This window comes from Anser anser (assembly GCF_964211835.1).
Source record: "Anser anser genome assembly, contig: SUPER_W_unloc_1, whole genome shotgun sequence".
Taxonomy (NCBI): Eukaryota; Metazoa; Chordata; class Aves; order Anseriformes; family Anatidae; genus Anser; species Anser anser.
In genome coordinates, this window is record NW_028154231.1 from 302,953 (window position 1) to 324,698 (window position 21,746).

General features: G+C 40.0%; 1 protein-coding gene across 10 annotated transcripts in view; it reads right to left on the reverse strand.

The window, feature by feature from the left end:
* The window catches only part of LOC310888815 (protein ARK2N-like), a 65,017-nt gene that overhangs the window by 14,164 nt on the left and 29,107 nt on the right, over window positions 1–21,746 (reverse strand). For 4 of the 10 annotated variants that reach the window (XM_083852414.1, XM_083852413.1, XM_083852421.1 and 1 more), the window contains one exon: window positions 14,456–15,226. In XM_083852414.1, coding sequence (XP_083708540.1) covers window positions 14,456–15,226 — 771 coding nt within the window. Of the gene's footprint in view, window positions 1–2,542; window positions 8,991–14,455; window positions 15,278–15,385; window positions 15,484–21,746 lie in introns of those variants that run through there. The other 6 variants (XM_083852422.1, XM_083852417.1, XM_083852420.1 and 3 more) reach the window with 3 other exon arrangements.

The following is a 21,746-nucleotide window of genomic DNA, read 5'->3' on the forward strand; positions in this document are numbered from 1 at the left end:
TAAAAGAAGAAACAAGCAAGAAATGCTCACATGTGTTTAAAAAAAAAACAACAACAAAAAAAAACCAAACATAGATGACAACTAGATGAAAGTTGCAGTAGATGTATATCAAAAAATCCTCTAAAATAGCTCCAGCCCCCAAAACCCGTTTCCCGTTCAATAGCAGGCGAATGGGGCAGGAGGGATTAAGCTTGGGCACAGTGCGATGTGACCAACTGAGGGCGTGATGCAAAGTGACTGCGGGGTACCGAGAAATAAAGACAACTGGCTTCAGCTAGGAAATAAGGAGTTAAAAAGACTTTCACGATGAAAAGGATCAACTAAAACCACAGTCACAACTCTTATCGGCTTGTCTTTGTGATAGAGCTGCTCCTTGCAGTAACTGACTGTAAAAGGATTTCGAAGGAGAAAAAGAGACCAAAACAAAACCATGGCAGGATCACAATTTAACGTAGCACAATTAGGAGGTTCCCTACTCAGTAATTTAAACAATGTCTTTAGGAAAAATCACATCTTCTGAGAACCCAAGGTAGCTGGAAGTCTTACATTTCACTGGTGATAATTTATTTACTGGCTTTAATTTATTACTAAAGCACTAAATGCTTCAAAAAGACAAGGCTGAAAGTTAATAAGTACCAGCAGCAAAATACAGCTGTTGACACTTAATGTTAACAGGGGGAGGGAAAGACTGCAAGGATTTTTTTATTATTTTTTTAAAGAATCTGGAGGCAGAGGTCATCACAGGGACAACGCTTCCAAGCATCCAATTTCCCCTCGATTTACAGAGCCCATCAAAGCTAACTCCACTCAGGACAACCAAATTAAAAGCCACATGCACAAAAATCCAGGTCCACACAAAACAAGCTTAATTTGCAATGCAGCAAATTCAGTCGTTTCCTATTTGCTAGCCACTGCCATGCTTTTCACAGAGCCACATCTCCTTTTATCCCCCAACTCATGATAACAGCAGCACAAGCAAAAAGGGGGAACCAAGTGTAAAAATCCAGCTGTGCGTTAAAAGCAGCAACCCTAGGAGAAGCACCATTCCTTACCTTTGTGCTGAAGCAGCTGCTTAGCAATGCACAATGTACCCGGTAGTCACTTTGGTTGTGAAACAAAGGGAAAGCTAGCACAACCTGAATGGGGAATTTACTCCTTCAAGTCATTCTCCCTCTTCAGCTTTCATAAATTTAGGCACGGAGACCCAGCTCGCTGCCCAAATGTCCTCCCTCTGCAGCCAGAGAGGGGGACTTTGGGGGACGGGCAGGCTGAGAAGGCTAGGGGCTCACATCGCAGCCCCTGGCATCGCCTCCCTCCCTCCTGGCCTCCCCAGCACGCGGGATTCAGTCCGGCACCGGCAGGGCACCCATCTCCGGCACCAAAACTGCACGGAAAGATCAGCTCCAGCCCTAGGGACGGGACTTACACCGAGTACTTTATGCGCTTAAATTCCCTCCAAGTAAAGGAAAAAGACTGAAGGCTCCAGAGGACTGCCCTGGCTGAAGTCAGTCCAAAATTCAAAGCCTAATTCTGGTGGTTAGAGTTGCCCTCTGGAGCTAGCAGTGTCTTTCCAACGAGGAGACGAGGAGCCTCATTTAGGTGTGAACAGCACCGCAAGCTCTCAAATGCACAGAAGTGTACAATAACAACAGCAATTGTAATTGCAGCGCTTTATTCTTAACAAAGCTTTCCATTAGTGATCTCAGCCAGGTGGTTATTAACCTCCTTTTGTCTGTGGGGGAAACTGAGGCATGCAGAGATTTGCAGCTTGCTCAAGGCTAACAAGCAGGGGAGCTGAGCTGAAATGAAAACAACACTCTCCTCAAATTACCGAGCTATTTTTAACTGGGAAATTATGGAGGAGTTTAAAAATAGCATTTGGGAATGTTTTCTTGAAACGTGCAAAAGCTGAAAAGGCAACACACTGAGGTACCCAGGTACTCGTGAGCCTAAAGAGCCATGGACTCAGCTCTTGGTCTTCTTTAGGAATAAAGGCATTGCTCTGTTTTATGCCCATCCCAGTACTCTGAATTAAATTATTGTTTTGATATAGTAAAAACGACTACTGAGATATTTTAAAAGAATAAAAAGACCCAAGAACACCCTTCATTTATACCTCGCACAAATTTAAGAGATAACTGACTTCAAGATTAAGCAAAACATAGCATGGACTTTAATAACCACATAAATAATCGCTCAGATAATCACTACGCTAATCAACGCAAACAAATTTTGGGTGCCAAAAACTAAGATCTAGAGGATTGCATCCTAAGTGACTTGCTGAAATAGTTTTACAGTAGATAAATCAGTAACTTCCACCTAAACAGGATGGCTTCATGTATGACTACAGGCTGAAGCAACCACTTTTTTTTGTTGTAGATAAACAATACAAACCTGCTATTATTTAAGACATGATCCAGAGCTACAGCTAAAGCAGGCTCGGTTCAGATGGCATAAATGATCTGAACTCTAAAACATTCCCAAAGGAGGGTGGGGGGCAGGAGACCTTTGCTTTTTTATGTTGTTTAGCAACGTGAAACACTTCATTACTATTTATGTTTATTTATTTATTCCAGGTTACAGTAGTTACATTTCAAAATTTACAGGGTTAGGCAAAGAATACATGGTAAATACAATAAAAAACAATAGTAGTGTAACAACATTCTGCCTAAAATCATAAAGTGAACAAAAAAAAATTGATGAATCCATTTTCCTCACAGTTTCATTCATTTCACACAGTACAGCTTTTTTTTAAAATATATATATAATAATAATAATAAAATAATAGAAACCAACATAATCAAATGAGCATCTGTTCTCAGACTGGATCATTTATAATATATCACACCAGAAGAGATCTCAAAAATTCAAGTCTTGCTGATCATCATTCATTCTTTCAGGCTTTTTGATGGTCTGATGGAAAATATCTTGGATTTGTTTTACCAAATTATACAGAGAGACACAATAGTTATTTTCAATGTGCGTTAAGCAAAGGCACATGAAGCATGGTTGTGCACTGAGAACAGGAGGAAATGCACGATGTCTGTTGCACAACAGGACTCACTGTCGCTGGTGCTACTTAATGACTGCTTAATTGTGGAAGCAGACATATTAGCCAGATCTCTTCCCCAGTTTTACTTGGGAAAGGTGTATCAGGAGGGAATTGAAAGCATCACACAGAGCTATGACCACAAAGTCTCCTGTGGAGGCACAACTTACATTAGCGAAAGGCAGGCAAACAAGGGCAGGCTCACCCCACCAGAAGCATCACGTTTTTGGGAGCACGAGCTGCATCCTCCCACGGTGAGCTGCTACAGGCTTGATGAGACGATGCGAAACTCCTGATGGTCCGGACTAACCCCTGCTCCATTGGTCTGAGATTTAACAGAGTGCTCAAAATCGGGTTTAATTTGATCTTGTTCTCCATGTGCCTTCGCTTTGCTGATCCAGCACCATGAGATTAATAAAATTTGTGAGAAAAAACGGTTTCTAGCAGCATGTTTTGCAAAGTACTGTCCATCTTCATTAATCAGCCTGAATATTTAGCTTCTACAGTACTAATTGCACAGCGCGTTTGTTCGAATGCTTCCAAACACAGCTGCAGTGGTCACAGTGCAGACCTCGATCGTTTTAAAAAACAAACATCAACTCAGGGAGCCCCATTTACACACCTTTATCAGGCAAAGAGTCCCCTTAATGTAGTCTCTGACCAAAACCTGCAGAAAGTTCATTTTAATGAAGTGAAATGCCAGCTCCACTGAAATTAGTAGAGGTTTTCTACTGGTTTTAATAGGGCTAGGATTTAATTTCTAATGCCCTTGAGATAGCACTTAAAGACATTTACAGTATGTGATACAGAAATAAAAAATATATATTAACAAGAAAATGCAGTGATAATATAAATATGTTTCGATTGGCAAAATAACTGCCCAACCTAATCCCAGCCCATTTAAGTTAAGATTGGTCCTCCAGTCTTAACTTTAGCAGCTCTGACAAAATAACCAAACAATCCTGCACAAACACTAAAAGACACCGTGAACTTAAAAATAAATAAATAATAATAATAAACAGATGCATATTTCTACCTGAATTATTTTGTCCTAATGCTGTTAGAAATAACGAAAATCAGTATACCTGAAAGGTCTAGGATTTTATTTTTATTTTTTGCCTTTTTTTCCCATTTAGTTACTTTTCCAATAGACTGTTTTAAGGCTCACTGCCTTGACTTGAATTTGTTTTATGCTGTGTGCTACTTGATTTTTTTTCCCTAAATAAGCCCTGAAAATTCATTTACTTTGTTAGAAGCATGTGAAGTAAAGCCCCTGACTCAGCTAAAATGATATGTGCCAAACTTGGGGATTGCCTGTAGCTCTCAAAGCCCTCTCAAGGGCAGAAGGGGCACGAGTGCTCGGCCCCCCAGACCTCCAGGGGCTTCTGCGTTGGGTCCCACCCTAGGAGCAGATCCTGTAATGTTTCATTCATCGAATCGACAGTTTGACATTTCGTGACATTTCAGTTAAGCCTTTCTATAAAGACTCATTTGCACCTTTATAAAAACATTAATGAAGTAGCTGTGTTTCGCCTCCTACTAAATCCTGACTCTGTGGTCAATTGAATGGGTGTTCAATTACTCCCATGCAGAAAGTTTTGCCACATTGAAAACATAATTCAATATTAAAAATGGCAATGTAGAAACCTGAATAGGCCAGTTGGGTTTACATTGGCACCATTTACACTGGAGTTATCCCAGTCTACGCCAGCTGATCTGACCTGACACATCTACTCTTTCAAAAACATAAGACCACAAGTAATTATTTACTTAAGAAATCAGAACGTGTCTTTAATCCTTTCTGAAGTATAAATCTTAGGAAAATTATACAAACTCCAAATCATCATCTGTGATTCTCCATACCTGTGCAAAAAGTCCTACTGATTTCTCCTCTACGTGTTAAAATCAATTATTTTGAAGCAATTTTTTGAGATGTGAGCAAAAACATACATTCAAAAATCTATCTCCAGGTTCAAAAGCAAGAGTTTCCTCTTGATACAGTTAAATAAGGCTGGACTACTTTAATGCAGTACTAAATGGATGAGATTAAAATTTATGTTAAAATTTCAGCTGAAGAAATTCTAACTCCCTGAAAGTTTCTAGTCAAAGCCCTTTGAAAATGAACTTATAATGGAAACCAGGGTAAACTCAACTGTAGTCAGACACTACAGCAAAAATACTTCCATTTTTCCAGGAAATAAAAATCTCTGAAGTTACCTATCAGGAGTCCAGAAGTCTGTCTGCTCAAGGAGACACCTGTGAAGTCCAGACTCCTTGCAGCACGGTGCCAGGAGGCTGCCTGCCTGCAGCACGCTGCATCCCTCAAACCCACGCTACAAAGCACTCAGATGCTCCTGCTGAACCTGCAACTGCCATCCTCAGGGGGGTCACAGCACCCTGAACAGAAAATGTGGGGGTCCCCTGTCATCTGGAAGGAGATGCATACTCCCACACGGGGGACACGCTGAGGGAGCAGATATTCACCTGTGTCTGCCGACACATACTTCCACCTCACAGGAGCAGAGTTACAACAGCTGAAGCTCTGGCTCCAGCTTTGGGGCGAGTGAAAGGAGCGAGCGAACAAAATATTTACCATTTCCAAAATCATTTTCCTGTGCGAGAGCAATGGCTGTATTCTTAATACTAGGCAGCTTTCATGGAGAAAATGAGTTCAAATTACATCTCAGATAAACTATCCCCTCAGCCTTCTGGATGCCTTTCAATAAATTGACCCTAATATTATTACAACTTTAATTGTCTGCTTGTTCTTTCACATTTATAGTTGTTTGCATTAAAAAAATAAAATAATAATGGATAAAAGTGTTGGAGAGTTTTTATTTTTACCTACAGTAACCAAATGCAAATTATCTATTAATTCACTAAATTATTTCAATTCTGCTTTGTTATTGTTTTGTTTTTAAAGAAAAAAAAGATTACCTAACCAAAGCATTGAAGGTTGGCAGAAATTTCACTGGCTAGATCCCCAAAGTTATTATCCATTTATGAGATCAGTACATAAAAGTCAGTTTAAGTCTGAGAGAAAAATAAGCTCAACTGATCCCCTTACACAATTTGTTTTGAAATACCTAATTGCTCCATATAAACTGTTTTATAAAAAAAGGCTAAGAGCATGCTTACAGACATACTGAGTTAAGTGATGCCTACACATTAAAAGAAACCAGTCACTGCAAAAAGCTGCTTCTGCATGCATGGGAATGCTTTGTAAAGTTGTCATGCTTTAAAATATGCTGCTCTTATCATCAAGGTATATAATATCAAATCTATGAACAACAGAAGGATTTTTTTTCATATCAGCAAATTATCTTCCCTGAATGACCTTACATTTTAAGCAGATAAGTTTATTAAATTGTAATTAAACATAACTCATTTAAAGTTTACCTACAGTTAAGTTAAAAATACAGACAAATTCAGATGAGGGAGTCATCTTGTAACTTCATATCAAAATCTTTGCATCAAAATTAAGCATGAAGGTGATATGATCTGTATAGATTTTATTCCAGTTCTTAAAAATTTTCTCCTGCATAGTCTTTCAAACCATTACTCTGAAAATAACACAGCTCTCTAACCTCTTTTTCTTTAATGAAGGCATCACAAATTTAAAAAAAAAAAAAAGTCTGGGCCAAGAATAATGTTAAAACACCAGTGATAGTATTATACCGAGAATAAAAACATTTCTTGAATTCCTGTTACAGGTTTGATCTAAAAGCCACAAATTGATGGAAAATCTCCCACTGACTTCAGGAAGGAAGAAGTTAGACCTACAGAAGATACAGTGGTTACTTCCAAAAGAAAGAGAATGAATTTGACTAAAATAATTAGAAAAAAACAGAAGTGACTGATGTTTAAAAGACAAAATAGCAGAGCCAAAAGATACCTATAGTGTTCTCTTTACTTAAACTATGCTTATGCAAAGAATTTCAATTTCCATTATTAAAATTTTGATTTTATTTGCATTAGAAACTTTTAACAAGTTCTAGCTGATGAGAAGTATACATTTTTGGTAGCTATGGAGAAGTTACTTCACACGAAGAAAGGCCTTACTGGAGAGGTGAACAAAAATCCCTGTGCGTAGTAGCAATAGTAAGAATTAAATAGAGGTTTCTAATATACATTTTAAATTAATTCTACTTCAAACATCACAGTTTCAAGCCTGCCTATTCAGGATAACTATCAGTATAAAAAAATCCACACAATAGCAAGTTCTTGCATTATTTAAATGAAACTAATGCTCTGGCATTCCCAGTCACGAGTAAATAATGATTTCAGCGGCATTCCAATGTGGTTCAGAAGAAGCTCTCGCTGTCTGACCAAGAGCAGCAAACCATACCTCCTGACCACCACAGTGCTTGCTAATCTGCCTGTCAAACCTTTGTTTGAATGAATTCCTGTGCGAAGAATCAATCCATCCAGCGACGGCTACTTATCTTAGGACTGACACCACTATTTTTATCCCAGCACGAAGGATTCAGTTTGATCATATATATATAAGGAAGCAGCAGTGCTCTGTATGCACAGGTCATGCATGCGCACACATGTCCTCTGGATGTGATTCATCTCGCCTAACTTTAGCTAAAGTTATCTCACCTAAACTATTTAGAAGGGGAGTTTGGACAACTGATGGAAGAGAAAGACGCCACCAGGAGATATCCTCTATAGGTTCTTCTCTTTCCAGAGATCTGCAGAACAGCAAACTAGACACCTAAAATTAGAGGAGATGATTTCCACCCAAACTGAACACATATATATGTATACATGTGCTTATTTGTGCACACAGTGTAAGACAGCTGCTTCCATAAATATGCCATATGCAAGACAGCAGTGACATTAATAAGAACTCTGGACAGAAAATGAACTACTAAATGGGAGACAAAAAAAATCAGTTGTGCACATTGGTTATATATAGCTAAATCTTTAGGACAAGCTCATTTATTACTTCTACCTAAAAAGGAAGAAGAAAAACTAATGTGTGCCATGTTCAAGCTGCAGAACTTGGGAATGAACAGAGTTAAGGAAAAGTTATGGGTCTGTATCTTGTCTGGATCTCTAGGGTACATCTTTAAATATAAAACTTATTTCCTTATATAAATGTTTTAACATGCAAAAAGAGCATTTGGATGAGTAGTCTAAATGCTCCTGTTGTAGCAAACATAGCTCTTAAATACCTTTTGGGGTATTTAAACAAGGATTCTAAGTTATATTTTCCCAAGTCAGGTGATGAAAGCCTACAGTGTTTCCCACTCCCCCCTCCCTTTAAAGGTGTTTTATGTGTGCACATGCACATGGGTATATATATATTTTTTTAACTACATATATATTCTCTATAAATTAAAAAAGATACCATGGTAATCAAACCCAGAAGAGAAAAACAAAACAAATATATATGAAGAGAAAAGCAAACCTTGTTTTTAGCATAATCCAAAGTAACATCAAAATTGCAAAGATAGGAAATATATATATATTTAAGTTTACGATTGATTCAGATCAGGCTCTGCAATATTCCCATTCTCTGGAAAGATAGCTGGAAAATTGTTATTAAAAGTCGCTGGAAACTCTAACATAGCATCAACATTTTGATAGCCCATGTAAGAATTAAACGACTGCTGTGGAAGTACTTGGCTATCAGGCATCTGTATGAATGCCCCTGACTGTGTGGTAGGGGGGACTCTTTGGCCAATTAGTTGCATTTTAGGTTCCCTGGGCTCCAGTTGTTGCTTGCTTTCTTCATCTGTGTCAAGACGGGTTAGCTTTTCTATCCACATGCGAAATTTCTCCTCTGTCTGCCTCTGCATCTCGGCAAAGCAGTTCATGGCCTCTTCCAGGACATTGCCTATGCAGTTCCTATCCCATACGGTGCCCCTGTCAAGCAATCCTGGAATTTCCCTGGTCGCTCCTCCAGATCCCCCAGCACGACTGAAGCCAGCTTTAAAGACATTGAGGCCATTTGATAAGACATCATTAAGTAAGAACATAATATTGTTTATTAAGGCACGTTAACTCAGGAAAATAAAAATTTTCTAATTGTGTCCCTTGGATATGACATTGGGGAGGAATTAGCAAATATTGAATCAACCAACTGTATTAATGTTAAAATAAACAATATTTTACACTCACTGAAGTTATCATAAATTTTGGCTTCAAAATTATTTTTATTCTAGAATTCTCAGACAGTCACAAAGTCTGTCACAAAGGTCTCATTTGTTTTATAAATCAAATTAGCCCAATTCCCTTGCAATTTCAGTTTTGAATTCAACTGAAGGAATCTGAAACATCATGCAACAAGCGGCTTACTTCTGTTAAGCTGTGGTCCAAGATGCCACTGTTTAAATGATAAAACTGAATAATTATATGCATTTTACTTAGCTACTCGAACCCTTTTATAATGGACATACACAAAATCGTACACAAATTACAGAGAAAACGGCTGAAGCAGTGACTACAGCCTCTAAAGCAGCCAAGCCCAGATCTTACCACTCTTGGTTTAACTTTGGAAAAAACACTGCACACCAACGAAGAGAATACACGACACAAACACATAGACACGAGCACAAAAAGATACACGGACACTGTGCTAATACATGGGGTGAAAGAAGCTTTTGTTAGGTCTGATAGCAAAACCCAGCTCCATCAGAGGAATAACCCACAGATCAGGTCAGCGTGACAATGCTTATGCCAGCAGCACACCTCGCAGACTGCAAGCATGCCCTTAACCTCCAGAGCCAGCGGCTGGCCATGTGGCATTTCTCATGTTACTCCTTCTAGCCAGTGCTAAAAACAGGCTGGGCATAGCTGGAAGGAGATTTTTCTCCGTCCATCCATCAAAATGATGATTAACGTGACTTTGGGATTTTCAGGAAGAACTTCAGCAGCAAGAAGATAAGGCCATGTATCTTACTCTGCTTGTTAACAAGAGAAGGCAGTGCTATCTGTATTTTTAAGTTTAAAGTTCGCTTGGGAATCCTCTAGGAAGCATCAAAACCCCAAGAAGGTCAGGCTTTGCACCTATTTGAGAAGTAATAACCAACGTGTGCATGCTGTCCTAACACAGGAACGTCACCTAAGGTAACTCCACGAGACAAGCATCACAAACTACACAAAGCAGCTATATAAACTGACAATTTAGTATGTAAACACGAAACTTGTGGGATTCTAGCTTAAGAACAACAGAAAATATCTTAAGAATGAGAGAAATCATTGCACAACCTAAGCATAATTACTAATAAAAGCGTAAGGCACTAACTCTTTAATTGGATTCCACTGAGCACACAAAATTACAGTATCAATTAAACAATACATTCTTTTTAGGAGCTATTTAAATGAGGTATACATAAGACCTTCAGTAACAGCTAAACAAAGCCTGGGATTACTCTCTTACTTTCAAGCAGTAGCAATGCTACCAGTTGAGGGACAAAGACTTTCTATTAAAAACCCTACTTTTGAAGTCTCTCTCAGACAGTCTGGAAATTCATCATTCAGGTCCACTGCCCAAAAATAAATCACTTTATAGTAACTACCTTCCGTCTCTTTGATGGTATTTAACTAAAAATAATTAAGTAAAATGGTACCTTTTTCCTAAAAAGTGGTTCCTTTTGAACATTCAATGTCTTTTTCCCCCTGAAAAAAGTATTACTTCTGTTCACATACTCCTAGTGTTGAACACCCAACATGGTTCTATTTACTCTTCTTTAGTCAGGGATCTTATCCCAAGACAAAAGGACTAAACAGCAGTGTGACTTCCACAAATTTAAGAGTTTTAAAGTTTTAACTGCAATTTAAATAAAAACCACTACTGACAGTGATATGTGAGATACAATATAGCCAGGCTTTTAAAGTTAAGAAGGAATTAGCACAGTCAAAGCTGACAAAACTGTTTTGTAAACTAAAGAGACTATATACTGAAATATACATTACCCTGCAATGTCATTTTAAAAAAGGCATCATTCATAGTATATCTACAATTTACAGTAGCAGCAAATCAATCTGCTTCAAAGGCTTCCCTTGCAGTTCTACTACTTATAACGTCTTACTCAATTGTCATTTACTGGTGGCATTTGGTGTTTAAAAAAATAAGTCTAAAAATGCATTTCTATTATATTAAAAAGCTAGCATTTATCAAATTGGTCCCCTTGCTAACTGCAAGCTTGCAGCTCTACAGTTTTAGAAGTTACACCAAGACAGTATCACCTGCAGAACAGCACCTATGAAATCCCCGTTGTCTCCTTATGGTATCTGTTAAGTACTACCCAAATAATGACCACATCCAAAGTCATTTAATTTAGGAAACCAGACACCATAACAGTTAAGAAGGCATGCTGCATCTTCACTGCAATCAGCATTGGTGGATGACACCTAAGCATTATGCTACCCTGCCCTTCCAAAGGGGGAGCTGACTGCAAATCACTCTGATTTTTCCCTACTCTAAAATTTGTCATTCTGTGTTCCTCCAACAAAATTCACCCCTTGCAAGATGCTTCAGCCAAGGTCTGTGCAATATCCTCAGGAGGAAATAAACTGGCTCAGAGTCCCTCACACGCATTGTGCTCCTCTCTTCAGATTTCTGTGTATTAAAAATCCTTTTTTTCTTTTTTAAACAAATGAGCTGCAACATCTTTTTCAAGATCAGTACTTCAAACTTAACAGACTTTTGAAAGCCTAAAACATGAGTCATCCCTATTTTCAATTCAGACCTCTTCTTGAGTTGTAGAAAGCACAATGGCAGTGAAAGGACTTTTTTATATTATATTTGTATTTTTAAAAACCCTTTCCTTCTTCCAAAGAAAAGTGTTTACAAAGAAATAAATATTGATTTCCAGACTTGCTCTCATGCCAATATCATTTAGAGTTAACTTGCATGATCAAATCTGAAAGCATTTAAAGGGAAATCTTTCAATAGCAGCAAGTCTAGCAGAACCTATTTCAGGACTCAAAGATCATCCTCTTATGCCCAAAGTGAATGCTATCTATTATTTGTTACAGCATGGTAAAACCCTACTGCCAACAGAGAGGCTCAATCATTAAGATATAAGAAATTATTCCTCACCTGCAGTAACCTGCAAAAATCATGGCATTAAATGAAATAAAGAGCCCCAACTGCTTGAGTCAGTGAGAAAATTCTCAGTAGCATCCACGAGGTTTAGGCTGACCCTGTATTTTCATGTTTCCAGCAATGCTTCGCTACCCTGTATTATCTTCTATTTGTTCCTTCACTAAATTTTGAGGATGCTTAGAGCATATCGCTAAGCACACAAAAAACAGCTTTCTGTTCAGGAAAACAACCTAAGCTAAGCACTTTGCCCGTCCCAACAAGAGGGCCCACGAACCTGTCACTGCAGGGGAGCGCTGGGAGCCCCCGGACCCGCAGCTCCCCAGTGCCTGTGAAGCCCGCAACAAGCACAGGGAGCGTTTTTGGCCGCCCTTGTCCCATCTCTGCAGGGGATGGCTTTCCCTTGGACTAGCAGACTGTTTCCCACAAACCAACATTGTTTCTGTTTAAAGGAAAACCGCAATCTGGCAGGTACATGTTGTGCCTAATTCCAGAAGGACTGCTCAAATGTTTTGATGCCTTAAATGTAATTCAGTGCCAGGTGGGTGATAGGAGCTACCAAATAAAAAATAAAGGTCACTGTTCTCCAGGATGGGTTTTGCACTCCCACATCTTGCAACCCAGGTAAAATCAGGCATTGGTTTAATAATCCTTAAATCTACAGGTTCTTCCATCCACTACAATGGGACCTTTTCAATGCATACCTCTCATGGCGAGACCTGGAGCTCAAATACTGAGGAGCCAATTGACACAGAAAAGTACCCTGAAGTGCCTCCAGATCTCAGCACTGCAAGTCAGAAATCTAGGCAGATCTGAAAATACCAGGTGGTACCTTTCTGGGTCACAAGGTACTTTATAACTTCATTAAAAAATGAAAACAATATACCCTGGGGGATTTTGTACTGGGGGTGAGTGGGTTGTTTTGGGAGTAGAGGGGCTGAGCTGTCCAAAACTCAATGAAAGAAAGTTTTCTTCCACAGGCTTTATATTAGGTCTTAATTGCCCAGCAAAGTGTAAATATAGTAAATAAAAATGCACAGAACTATGAAAGCTAGAGGTCTGGTAAAAATAATTTTAGAGTCTCTATTAAAATTTTACTGCACAATAATTATAGGAGGATTATGCCTTTCCCAGACTTTCCAATAAACATTAACTTCCTTTGTGCAACCTGCTTCCTAGCAATATGTGGGAAAAGTGCCAGTTCTCCTGGTGGCAGAACTGCTCACCATAATCAAGCCAGTTAGAACAGTGATCGTTATTTGTAAAATCTGATGCAAATATTTTAAATAACTCTATTCTAGCAAACATTAAATCAGAAACTTAAGATTAATTATTGCAGTTTTCCTTTCAATCTTCTTGCCTTACATAAGCTTATCTCCAAAAAACTTCTAGCACAGAAGGCAAAAAGACATGTAACCCAGTAAAAATTGGCAGGCCAAAAAGTTTATTTTTATGTGATTTTATTTTTGATTGCCATATGATGGTGGTTCTATGGTATAATATTCTGCAAGAGTAGTTCACACAAAATCCTGTCCATGGCACTTGGGCTAATAAAACAACAAAGACTCAGCAGACAAGAAACTTGAAGAATTCATCTTTCTTTCTCTAATAAAATCATAAGGAAGCCCCTATAATTTGCTGCCTTCCATCTTTTAACATGGATGTGTGAGAAAATTAAAAATATAGAAATTATAGATCCTTATGACATAGGAAAACAGTAACAGCTCTGTCTAAAACGCTGAAAATTTAGATTTGGAAACAGCTTGGGCACCTGTGTAAACAAATTCGTAATTCTGTCCCAAAATAGGTGACCAGCAGCAATCTGCAAGAATTTACAATAAGGCTAAGTAGGTTTGCATGCACTGAAACGGAGAGCTGAAAGCACAGTGTAAGTGCAATAGTGAACAGGGCCTTACTATAACACAGGCAAGAGGTATGCCGTGTTACTTCAAACACAGCTGCAGAGCTGTGGTCTTAATATATTAAAGCAAAGCTGGCCACTTATCTTAAGAATGTATTTATTAGATTATCACAATCTAATGGGATTTAACAGCACTGACAGGAATTCATATAGGCTTACAAAGGAAGAGATCTGAAAATTCCAGAATTCAAAAATAGTCTTTCCTCCGATTTACCATTTCTACGCTTTGTTGGCGTGCAAAAGTGCACTGAAACCTCAGAACAGATTTTACAATTTGCCCATATCTTGTTAATATACTGCAGTCTTCAAATTTACAGAGCTGCAGTTCTCCTGGTTTTTCTCAAGTGTCACTCATCTAATTTAGCATGACAGCTGAGAAACGATGTCAGATGTGTTACAGTTCAGTTTAAAAAACATCCTCTACCTGGTATCTCTGCAGTGATTGTCTTGCTGCTCCCTGAAACCTCTTCATCTTCATCTGATGAACTCGTGCTCGAGTCACACGTCAGGTCACTATCACTGGTACTGCTGTCCTGTAGCAGGTTGTACTTCTTGCGAGCAGCTGCCTCCCGCTTCTGTCTTAACAGCCGGATTCTTTCTTTGTGCTTTTGGCTTCGATGACCTTTTACCTTGGTAACTCGACCATTCTGCTTATCGCTAGACTGTCGGTTTTTCTTGGCAGCCATTGTTGAAGTTTCACTTTCGGACCTGGATCGCCTGGATTTCCTCCCAACTGCAGCCCCAGACACCCCCGAAGGGTCTCCCTCAACAGCAGCTTCAGCTTGACAGGGCTCATTCTCTTCTGTGGAAGACAATGTGTCTGAGTCAGCCAAATGCCCACTGGAAGAAGGGGAAAGCATGCAGTGGTTAGAAGAGTCACTCTCATAAACTCGACCATCCGTTGGCTTATCACTCTCCATGGATGCCAGCTGAGACTCCAAGGAGTCTCGCCTCAGTTCCATCAGTAAGCAAGGCATTGAAGAGAGCACTGCAGAGTCTGACGCAGCAGGCACACTGTCCTTCTGAGGATGTGGCTCCAGTTCTATAGGTCCGTCTTCATCAGGAGTGGTCTCCTGCTTCTCAGAAGCCTTTAGAGGAACTTCCAAATTGAGAAGTTCTTCTGCTTTTCCCACTGCCTCCATCTTCATTTCAGAACACCAAGGTTCTCCTGGTCTCAAAGCATGGAGCACGCGGTCTGGAAGATCAGATATGGTCAACTAGATATGGTTTTCAGCAACACAGCAGCCTGCACAAGAACAGAACAGTAAGAATCATTTACCCAAATAACTCAATCAATTTGTTGCTTTCAATCACAGAGAGCATTGCTCAGTACCATATTGTTTTTTTTATTTACTTTTTCCACGTGAACTCATCCTGTTACACCAATCTACTCTTCCTTTTACATGCTTATGAAAAACAGCACTGGAATCACAGGAAACATTTCTCATCTCACTAGATCAAAACAAATCAGAAAACAAAAAATATTTATGAACTTTTCCTTTATAAAGATTTAAACTAGTGCATTATAAGCGACATATGCTAAACTTCTTTACCTAGACCTTTAAACATTTTAATGAAGAACTTTAGCACTTATAAACAAAGCCAGAGTGAAAACTCCCAGACTTGTAGCCATCTGCCTGGACAGCCCAGAACATCGTTCAGTTTCCATATTTATGAGAAATCTCTTTGCAGTTGATCAGGACTCCAAACTTTATAATCTAATGTTTTTATGATAATTTACAAACTTACAGTACCAACATGAGCCATGCGTAAAGACGTATCAGGAGCATCTAAAACACCATTCAGTGCTCCTTGAAAGGCTCCCGTACAAGTCCTGGTTGTATGAGAACCTACAGGCTGACGTAGTTTCTCTTAAATCTGCCAGGAAAACAGCATCAAATAGTATGGGCTGCAAGCAACAAACAGCATCCACCCACACCGCTATTTTACTTCAAATTATAATTTAATAAATTGCATTGCTTCAGCACAAGTACAAAAAAAAAAAAAAAACAAGCTATTTTTCTGATTAATAACTTGTACATTATCAACTAAGCAGCACTTAGAGCACCTTCAGGGATTTTATAAAAAAATTTTAGCAGTACAACATTTATCATTTTATCTTAATTTTTCACACTGCCTTCAACCCAAGTTTTCATTTGGAACTCAATGCAAGAAAAAAGTGAAGGAAGTTCTTAGTCACCACATTCACTCATAGATTAATTGTGTGGAACAAATGGTTCATGGGTTTAGAAGTACAGAAAACAACAAATTTATGGCAGTTCAAAAAAAAGCATAGACACGTAAGGAAAAGCAATATTAAGCTTTACTATTTTAAAACAGCACTTTTGCAGACAAGGGCAAATAGGACTTGAGCAGCCTAAGAGAGCATGGGTGGTACAGAGAGATTTTTCTATGCCCTGACAATCCTTCGTGTTTCCCCATCTTGCCCAAGCTGCCTGTAAGTGAATGCTGCTACCTGTAGTACAGAGTAAGGCTTCCCTGGTTCAGGAAGATGCTGTGAGAAGCTCAGGGTTGTGCTGTCTGCCCTAACCCACTTTGAAACTTCACTTTCAAAAGAATATTAAAATAGAGGTCGTGTCTCCTTCAGGCAAATGAATGAAATGCTGGATGATGCAAGGGATTTATGAAAATAAATATGGGAAACACCAGTTAAGGAAAGAAAACTTAGTTAAGACAACACAAGAAAGGCATGGGTGACATTTCTAGGTATAAATACGAAATAATAAATACTAAATACGAAAAAGGAAACAAAAAACAAGTAGAAACACCGTTTCACATAAAAAAAAAGAATAGAATAAGTTTAAAATAAAGGAAAAAATCTATATATAGAAAAATGTTTCCAATATTTGCACTGAGAAAAATTCTCTTGAAATCAGCTTAAAAGAAGAACTTCTGGAGATGGTAATTTAATGTATGTAATAAATATCACATAAGAGACCATTTATTTACCAGGCCACAGCGCAGTATCAACAAACCCACATGATGAATACACCTTTGAGATAACCGCATCCCAATGCTGTAATAAAATCATTATTTCTACATATTTCATCTGCAAATCTACATTACCAAATAATTTTCCTAGGAGACATGAAAGTGAAGCAGAGATTTGATGAATATATAACTCTTGGCAAGCCATTCACAGTGGGCTTTGCACTGTATCTGCTAGTGCAACTCCCAGCTTTTGCTGTGGTAATACACTTTGAACAGAAAAATACCCTTCCAAGGAACTCTGAAATGTGATTTCTGCTCATGCAAGAACAAACTTGGTTGCTCAAATACATACAGAAAGAATACTAACCTGGCCAAAAGAACTGCATTTTAAAATTCAAGCTAGTAACTACAGAACAGCTTCTGCACCCTTCACCCTTTTAGTTAGGGGAGCCCAACGCAGAGCTAAAGGGTGGCCCAAATGAACTAGGGATTTTTTTCTTGCAAGTGTCCTACCCAGGAACATCATCTACTCACAGCCCCCAAAGGGAATATAAGGACATCAGTACTTGACGTCCCATTTCGCTGGTCTATCAGACAAAAAAAATTATGTTTCATCTACATGCTGTGACCTTGCTGAGAGTCTAAATCCAAAAGGAAGCCTTTTATTATTATGCACGATCTTGCTTTGACTACTCAAACCATGCCGGACCTCTCTTCAATCAGGCTGCAGTAACTTTATAAAAATACCAAACTATAGCAACCCAAATTCTGATAGTCACAGAACCACGGACAGTTTCTGTACAAAGGGTCTGGTCCGATGGTCTCTGCTCCCAGCTCCTGCCCACTCAGACCAGGAACCATAAGATCGGGCTGGCCACAGCCTGGTCCTGTCAGACTTCTGGCATGTCTGCAGACAGATCCCACAACCCCTCGGCACCCCCATTCCTGTGTTTGCGACCAGGTGCCAGTTGGACTCCACACTACGAGCATAACCTGAAGCAGCTGAGCAGACTGCCACCACCCACCTCACCACCTGCCTACCCAGTCCATCTCCCACCAAGCTGACTACCAGAAGGGTACACATGCCTTTTTCAGAGGTGCCAATGGTCCAGGGATACCATACCTGCTGCTCAGATGTGATTACCCTTCATAAATGCACGACGGCTGTTTCCAACCACATCTGCACCCCTCACGTGCCTGCGAATGGCCTCCAGGAGGATTGCACCGTAATGCTGCTGGGCAGCAGGGTGAGGCCAACCAGCCCGGAGCTCCCCGGATCTTCCTCCTTGCCCTTCCTGACCAAGGGAGTAGCATTTGCCTTGCTCTGGTCCTCGGCAACCTCCCCCAAAAACCATGAGTTTTCACAGATTTCACAGCAGCCTCCTCAGCACCTCCAGATGCCACGGACTCAAGTCTGCCCTACTGGCTTATGTGACATTCCTAGCTTCATCTGCAATAACTCTAATGTTACTATATGTATAAAAAACTGCACATTTATCTCGGGGGAAGAAGGTTTGTCGTGATTCAAACAGACTTCACTGTAGGGAAGAATGCAGACTTGGGGGGTAAAATATCTATGCCAAGGAAGGTCACATCTCAAAGAAGAAAAAAAATGATTTAGCTTTATTCAAGAGATGTATAGGTCATAAAGAGAAACAGACTGTACTGAAAAACTCCCGTCCTTTCTTGTCACTCTATTTTCTTGCAATGCTATTAGAAAAGGTGATCTCAAGGTAACATAAGAGAAAGAACAGTTTCCTTCTTAAATGAGAACAACATAGCACTGAAAAATAAGCTGTGGTGCTTACAGACACAGATGGATACTTAATTAGACATTGCTCAGAAATGTCATTCTCCTTTTCAGATGCACAGATATTGATTCAAAAAAGCAATCCTATAAAAACTTCTAGGCTAGCTTTTTTCAACAAATTATTTTATTTTTTCAACCACACATAGAAAGTACCAGTATGTGGAAACTTTTCAATATCTACCTGTACATGAGAAATACTTTCAAGTCACAGACTCATTTGTAAAGGCACAGAATTTGCTCTCTTTGAAAACTGCACTTTTGTGAAGAAGGCCAGGAGGATTCCAAAGGTCAGATCAGCAGAGACAGCCCAGCCAGTCTAACAACCCACTGCCGCTAATTGAGATGGTTTTTACCCCCTGCTCATGAGTGGGCAGTCCTCCTCCCTCCTTTGCACCAAAGCTGGCTCAGCCTTTCTTGGGTAGATTCACTTCAGCAGGAAAAACAAACAAACAAACACAAAAATATAAGAAATTATCTGCCAGAGCTGGCAGTAAGACTAGGTAGAGAGGGCATGGAACAAAGCATCCCTTCAGATAAAAACAAATCTGACAAAAAACTACCTGCTGTTTGGTCTCGAGTACTGAACACAGTACACCTCGAGTACTGTGTTCAGTTTTGGGCCCCTCACTACAGGAAGGACATGGAGGTGCTCGAGAGAGTCCAGAGAAGGGCAACGAAGCTGGTGAGGGGTCTGGAGAACAAGTCTTACGAGGAGCGGCTGAGGGAGCTGGGCTTGTTCAGCCTGGAGAAGAGGAGGCTCAGGGGAGACCTCATCGCTCTCTATAGGTACCTTAAAGGAGGCTGTAGCGAGGTGGGGGTTGGTCTATTCTCCCATGTGCCTGGTGACAGGACGAGGGGGAATGGGCTAAAGTTGTGCCAGGGGAGGTTTAGGTTGGATGTTAGGAAGAACTTCTTTACCGAAAGGGTTGTTAGGCATTGGAATGGGCTGCCCAGGGAAGTGGTTGAGTCACCATCCCTGGAGGTCTTTAAGAGACGTTTAGATGTAGAGCTTAGTGATATGGTTTAGTGGAGTACTTGTTAGTGTATGTCAGTATGTCAGAGGTTGGACTAGGTGATCTTGGAGGTCTCTTCCAACCTAGATGATTCTGTGATTCTGTCTCATCACACCTTGAACTCACAGGTTCCAAATACCCACTGGAGGGACTACTGAGTGTTTCCTTCACAGCACGGTTTGCTCTGAGATTTCTGAAGATAAAAAATGATTAAAAAGCAAAAAATGAGATTTAAACAGAGGTATTAGTAGTTCCTGAAGAACAACTATCGTGGAATTTATACTATTAATATATTCTACTGCACAAATAATTGTATCAAAGACAGTGTGCATGCTCCTTATCAATCAATACCTGGCCACATATACATCCTTCATAACATTTTTGTTTTGCTTTTAGCAAAGCAAATGTCCTTTAGAATTGTAAATACTGCCAAGTCAGTAGGAAATGAGTTTCACCCAAACAAATAAGGCCTGACCTACTTAATAAACATCATGATAGCCTCATCTTCATTGTACATGATCTTTTTAGGTGTTACTGAACTGATTCATGATGAGACAGGGAACAAGATAAAGGATGTTGATTCCTGTAGGTCTTAGCTAGCACAATTGTATGTTAACAACCCAAAGATAAGGGAATAAAAGACCATATGCATAGATAATGGAACCAGCAAGAACTGGCTTGACTGCTGAAGTCTGTCAAAGACAGGAAAGGCCAGAAGATAAGCAGCAAGGAAGACTTCTGGCCTTCAACAAAAGACCACCAGAGTACGCCCCGCAGGACCACCCAAGGACTCCACTATGCATGTGAATAGGGGCGGGAACCTACATTAATGATTCTTCGGAGACCTGATGAATATACAAGAGACTTAAGGGAAATAAAATGAATATGTATTTGTCCCACTAAATTAATGTCCCAGTAAATAAGTACGTATTTGTCCCACTAATACGTTATTGTCCCACATAAGCACGCTGCCAGTAACCGTTGGTGCGCAAGTTAGGTGAAGCTATCCCCCTTGCGCCCGGCATGTGTGCACAGCACTGAATAAACATACCTGATTTATAACCCTTCCCAAGTTATAGAGTCTGATTTCCACAAGTCAATTTGGCAAGCAAGGCAGGAGACACTCTGCTTGGCTGTGGGACTGACTGTGGAGCGGATGCCCCTAGGCGCTCCCCGAGTATTTTCCTCGGAGGAGCCTCTACTCCCAGCCACTCATCTCGGGAGCAAAGACCTCCTGAAGCCACAGACAAACAGTATGTTTAACAAAGGGGGCCAGGAACTCGTAGGGGACACCCACGCTTGTCCAGGGCTGCTGGTAAACCGCACAGAGACATCTGGCGTTCAGCATAGTCCCTGTATGGAAGGAAGGTACCCTACAGGCTGACTGACAGAGCAGTCAAGGGGATTTGCTGACTGACAGAGCGGCCACTAGCAATCTTGGGAGTAGATCGAGCAAATCTGAGGTTACTGCTGCATCCCAGTATTGGGAGCCAGGACAGATCTGCAGACCTGCTAATGACTGTATAAGAAGCAGGAGAAGGGTAAGCAGGCCCCTCACAATTGTGACAAGGTTACCTGGGTAATATTTTCAGCTGCTGGAGGGATATTAATTGGAGTGTTAATAATTGTATGTCTTATTTGTGGATGTCTGGGTGTCTCATGTTGAGAGCATTTGTGTATGTGTTTGAGACAAAGTATTGTTGTGAAGTGAGTTACTCCACAAGGAACATGGCCAGAGATAAAACAATAACCAGACTTGTTTGTATCAAGTGATATATTCTTGTGGTATGAATGAGAAGTGCAAGGGGCCTCTTTGTGCAATTGCATGATTGTGCTGTGTGAGTGAGACACAGCATCGCTGCAAAGCAACTGCGGAGTTCCGATCCGCGGTTCCGTATTCTCTGCGAGGGGAACGTCCAGAGACAAACAAAGCGCATGAC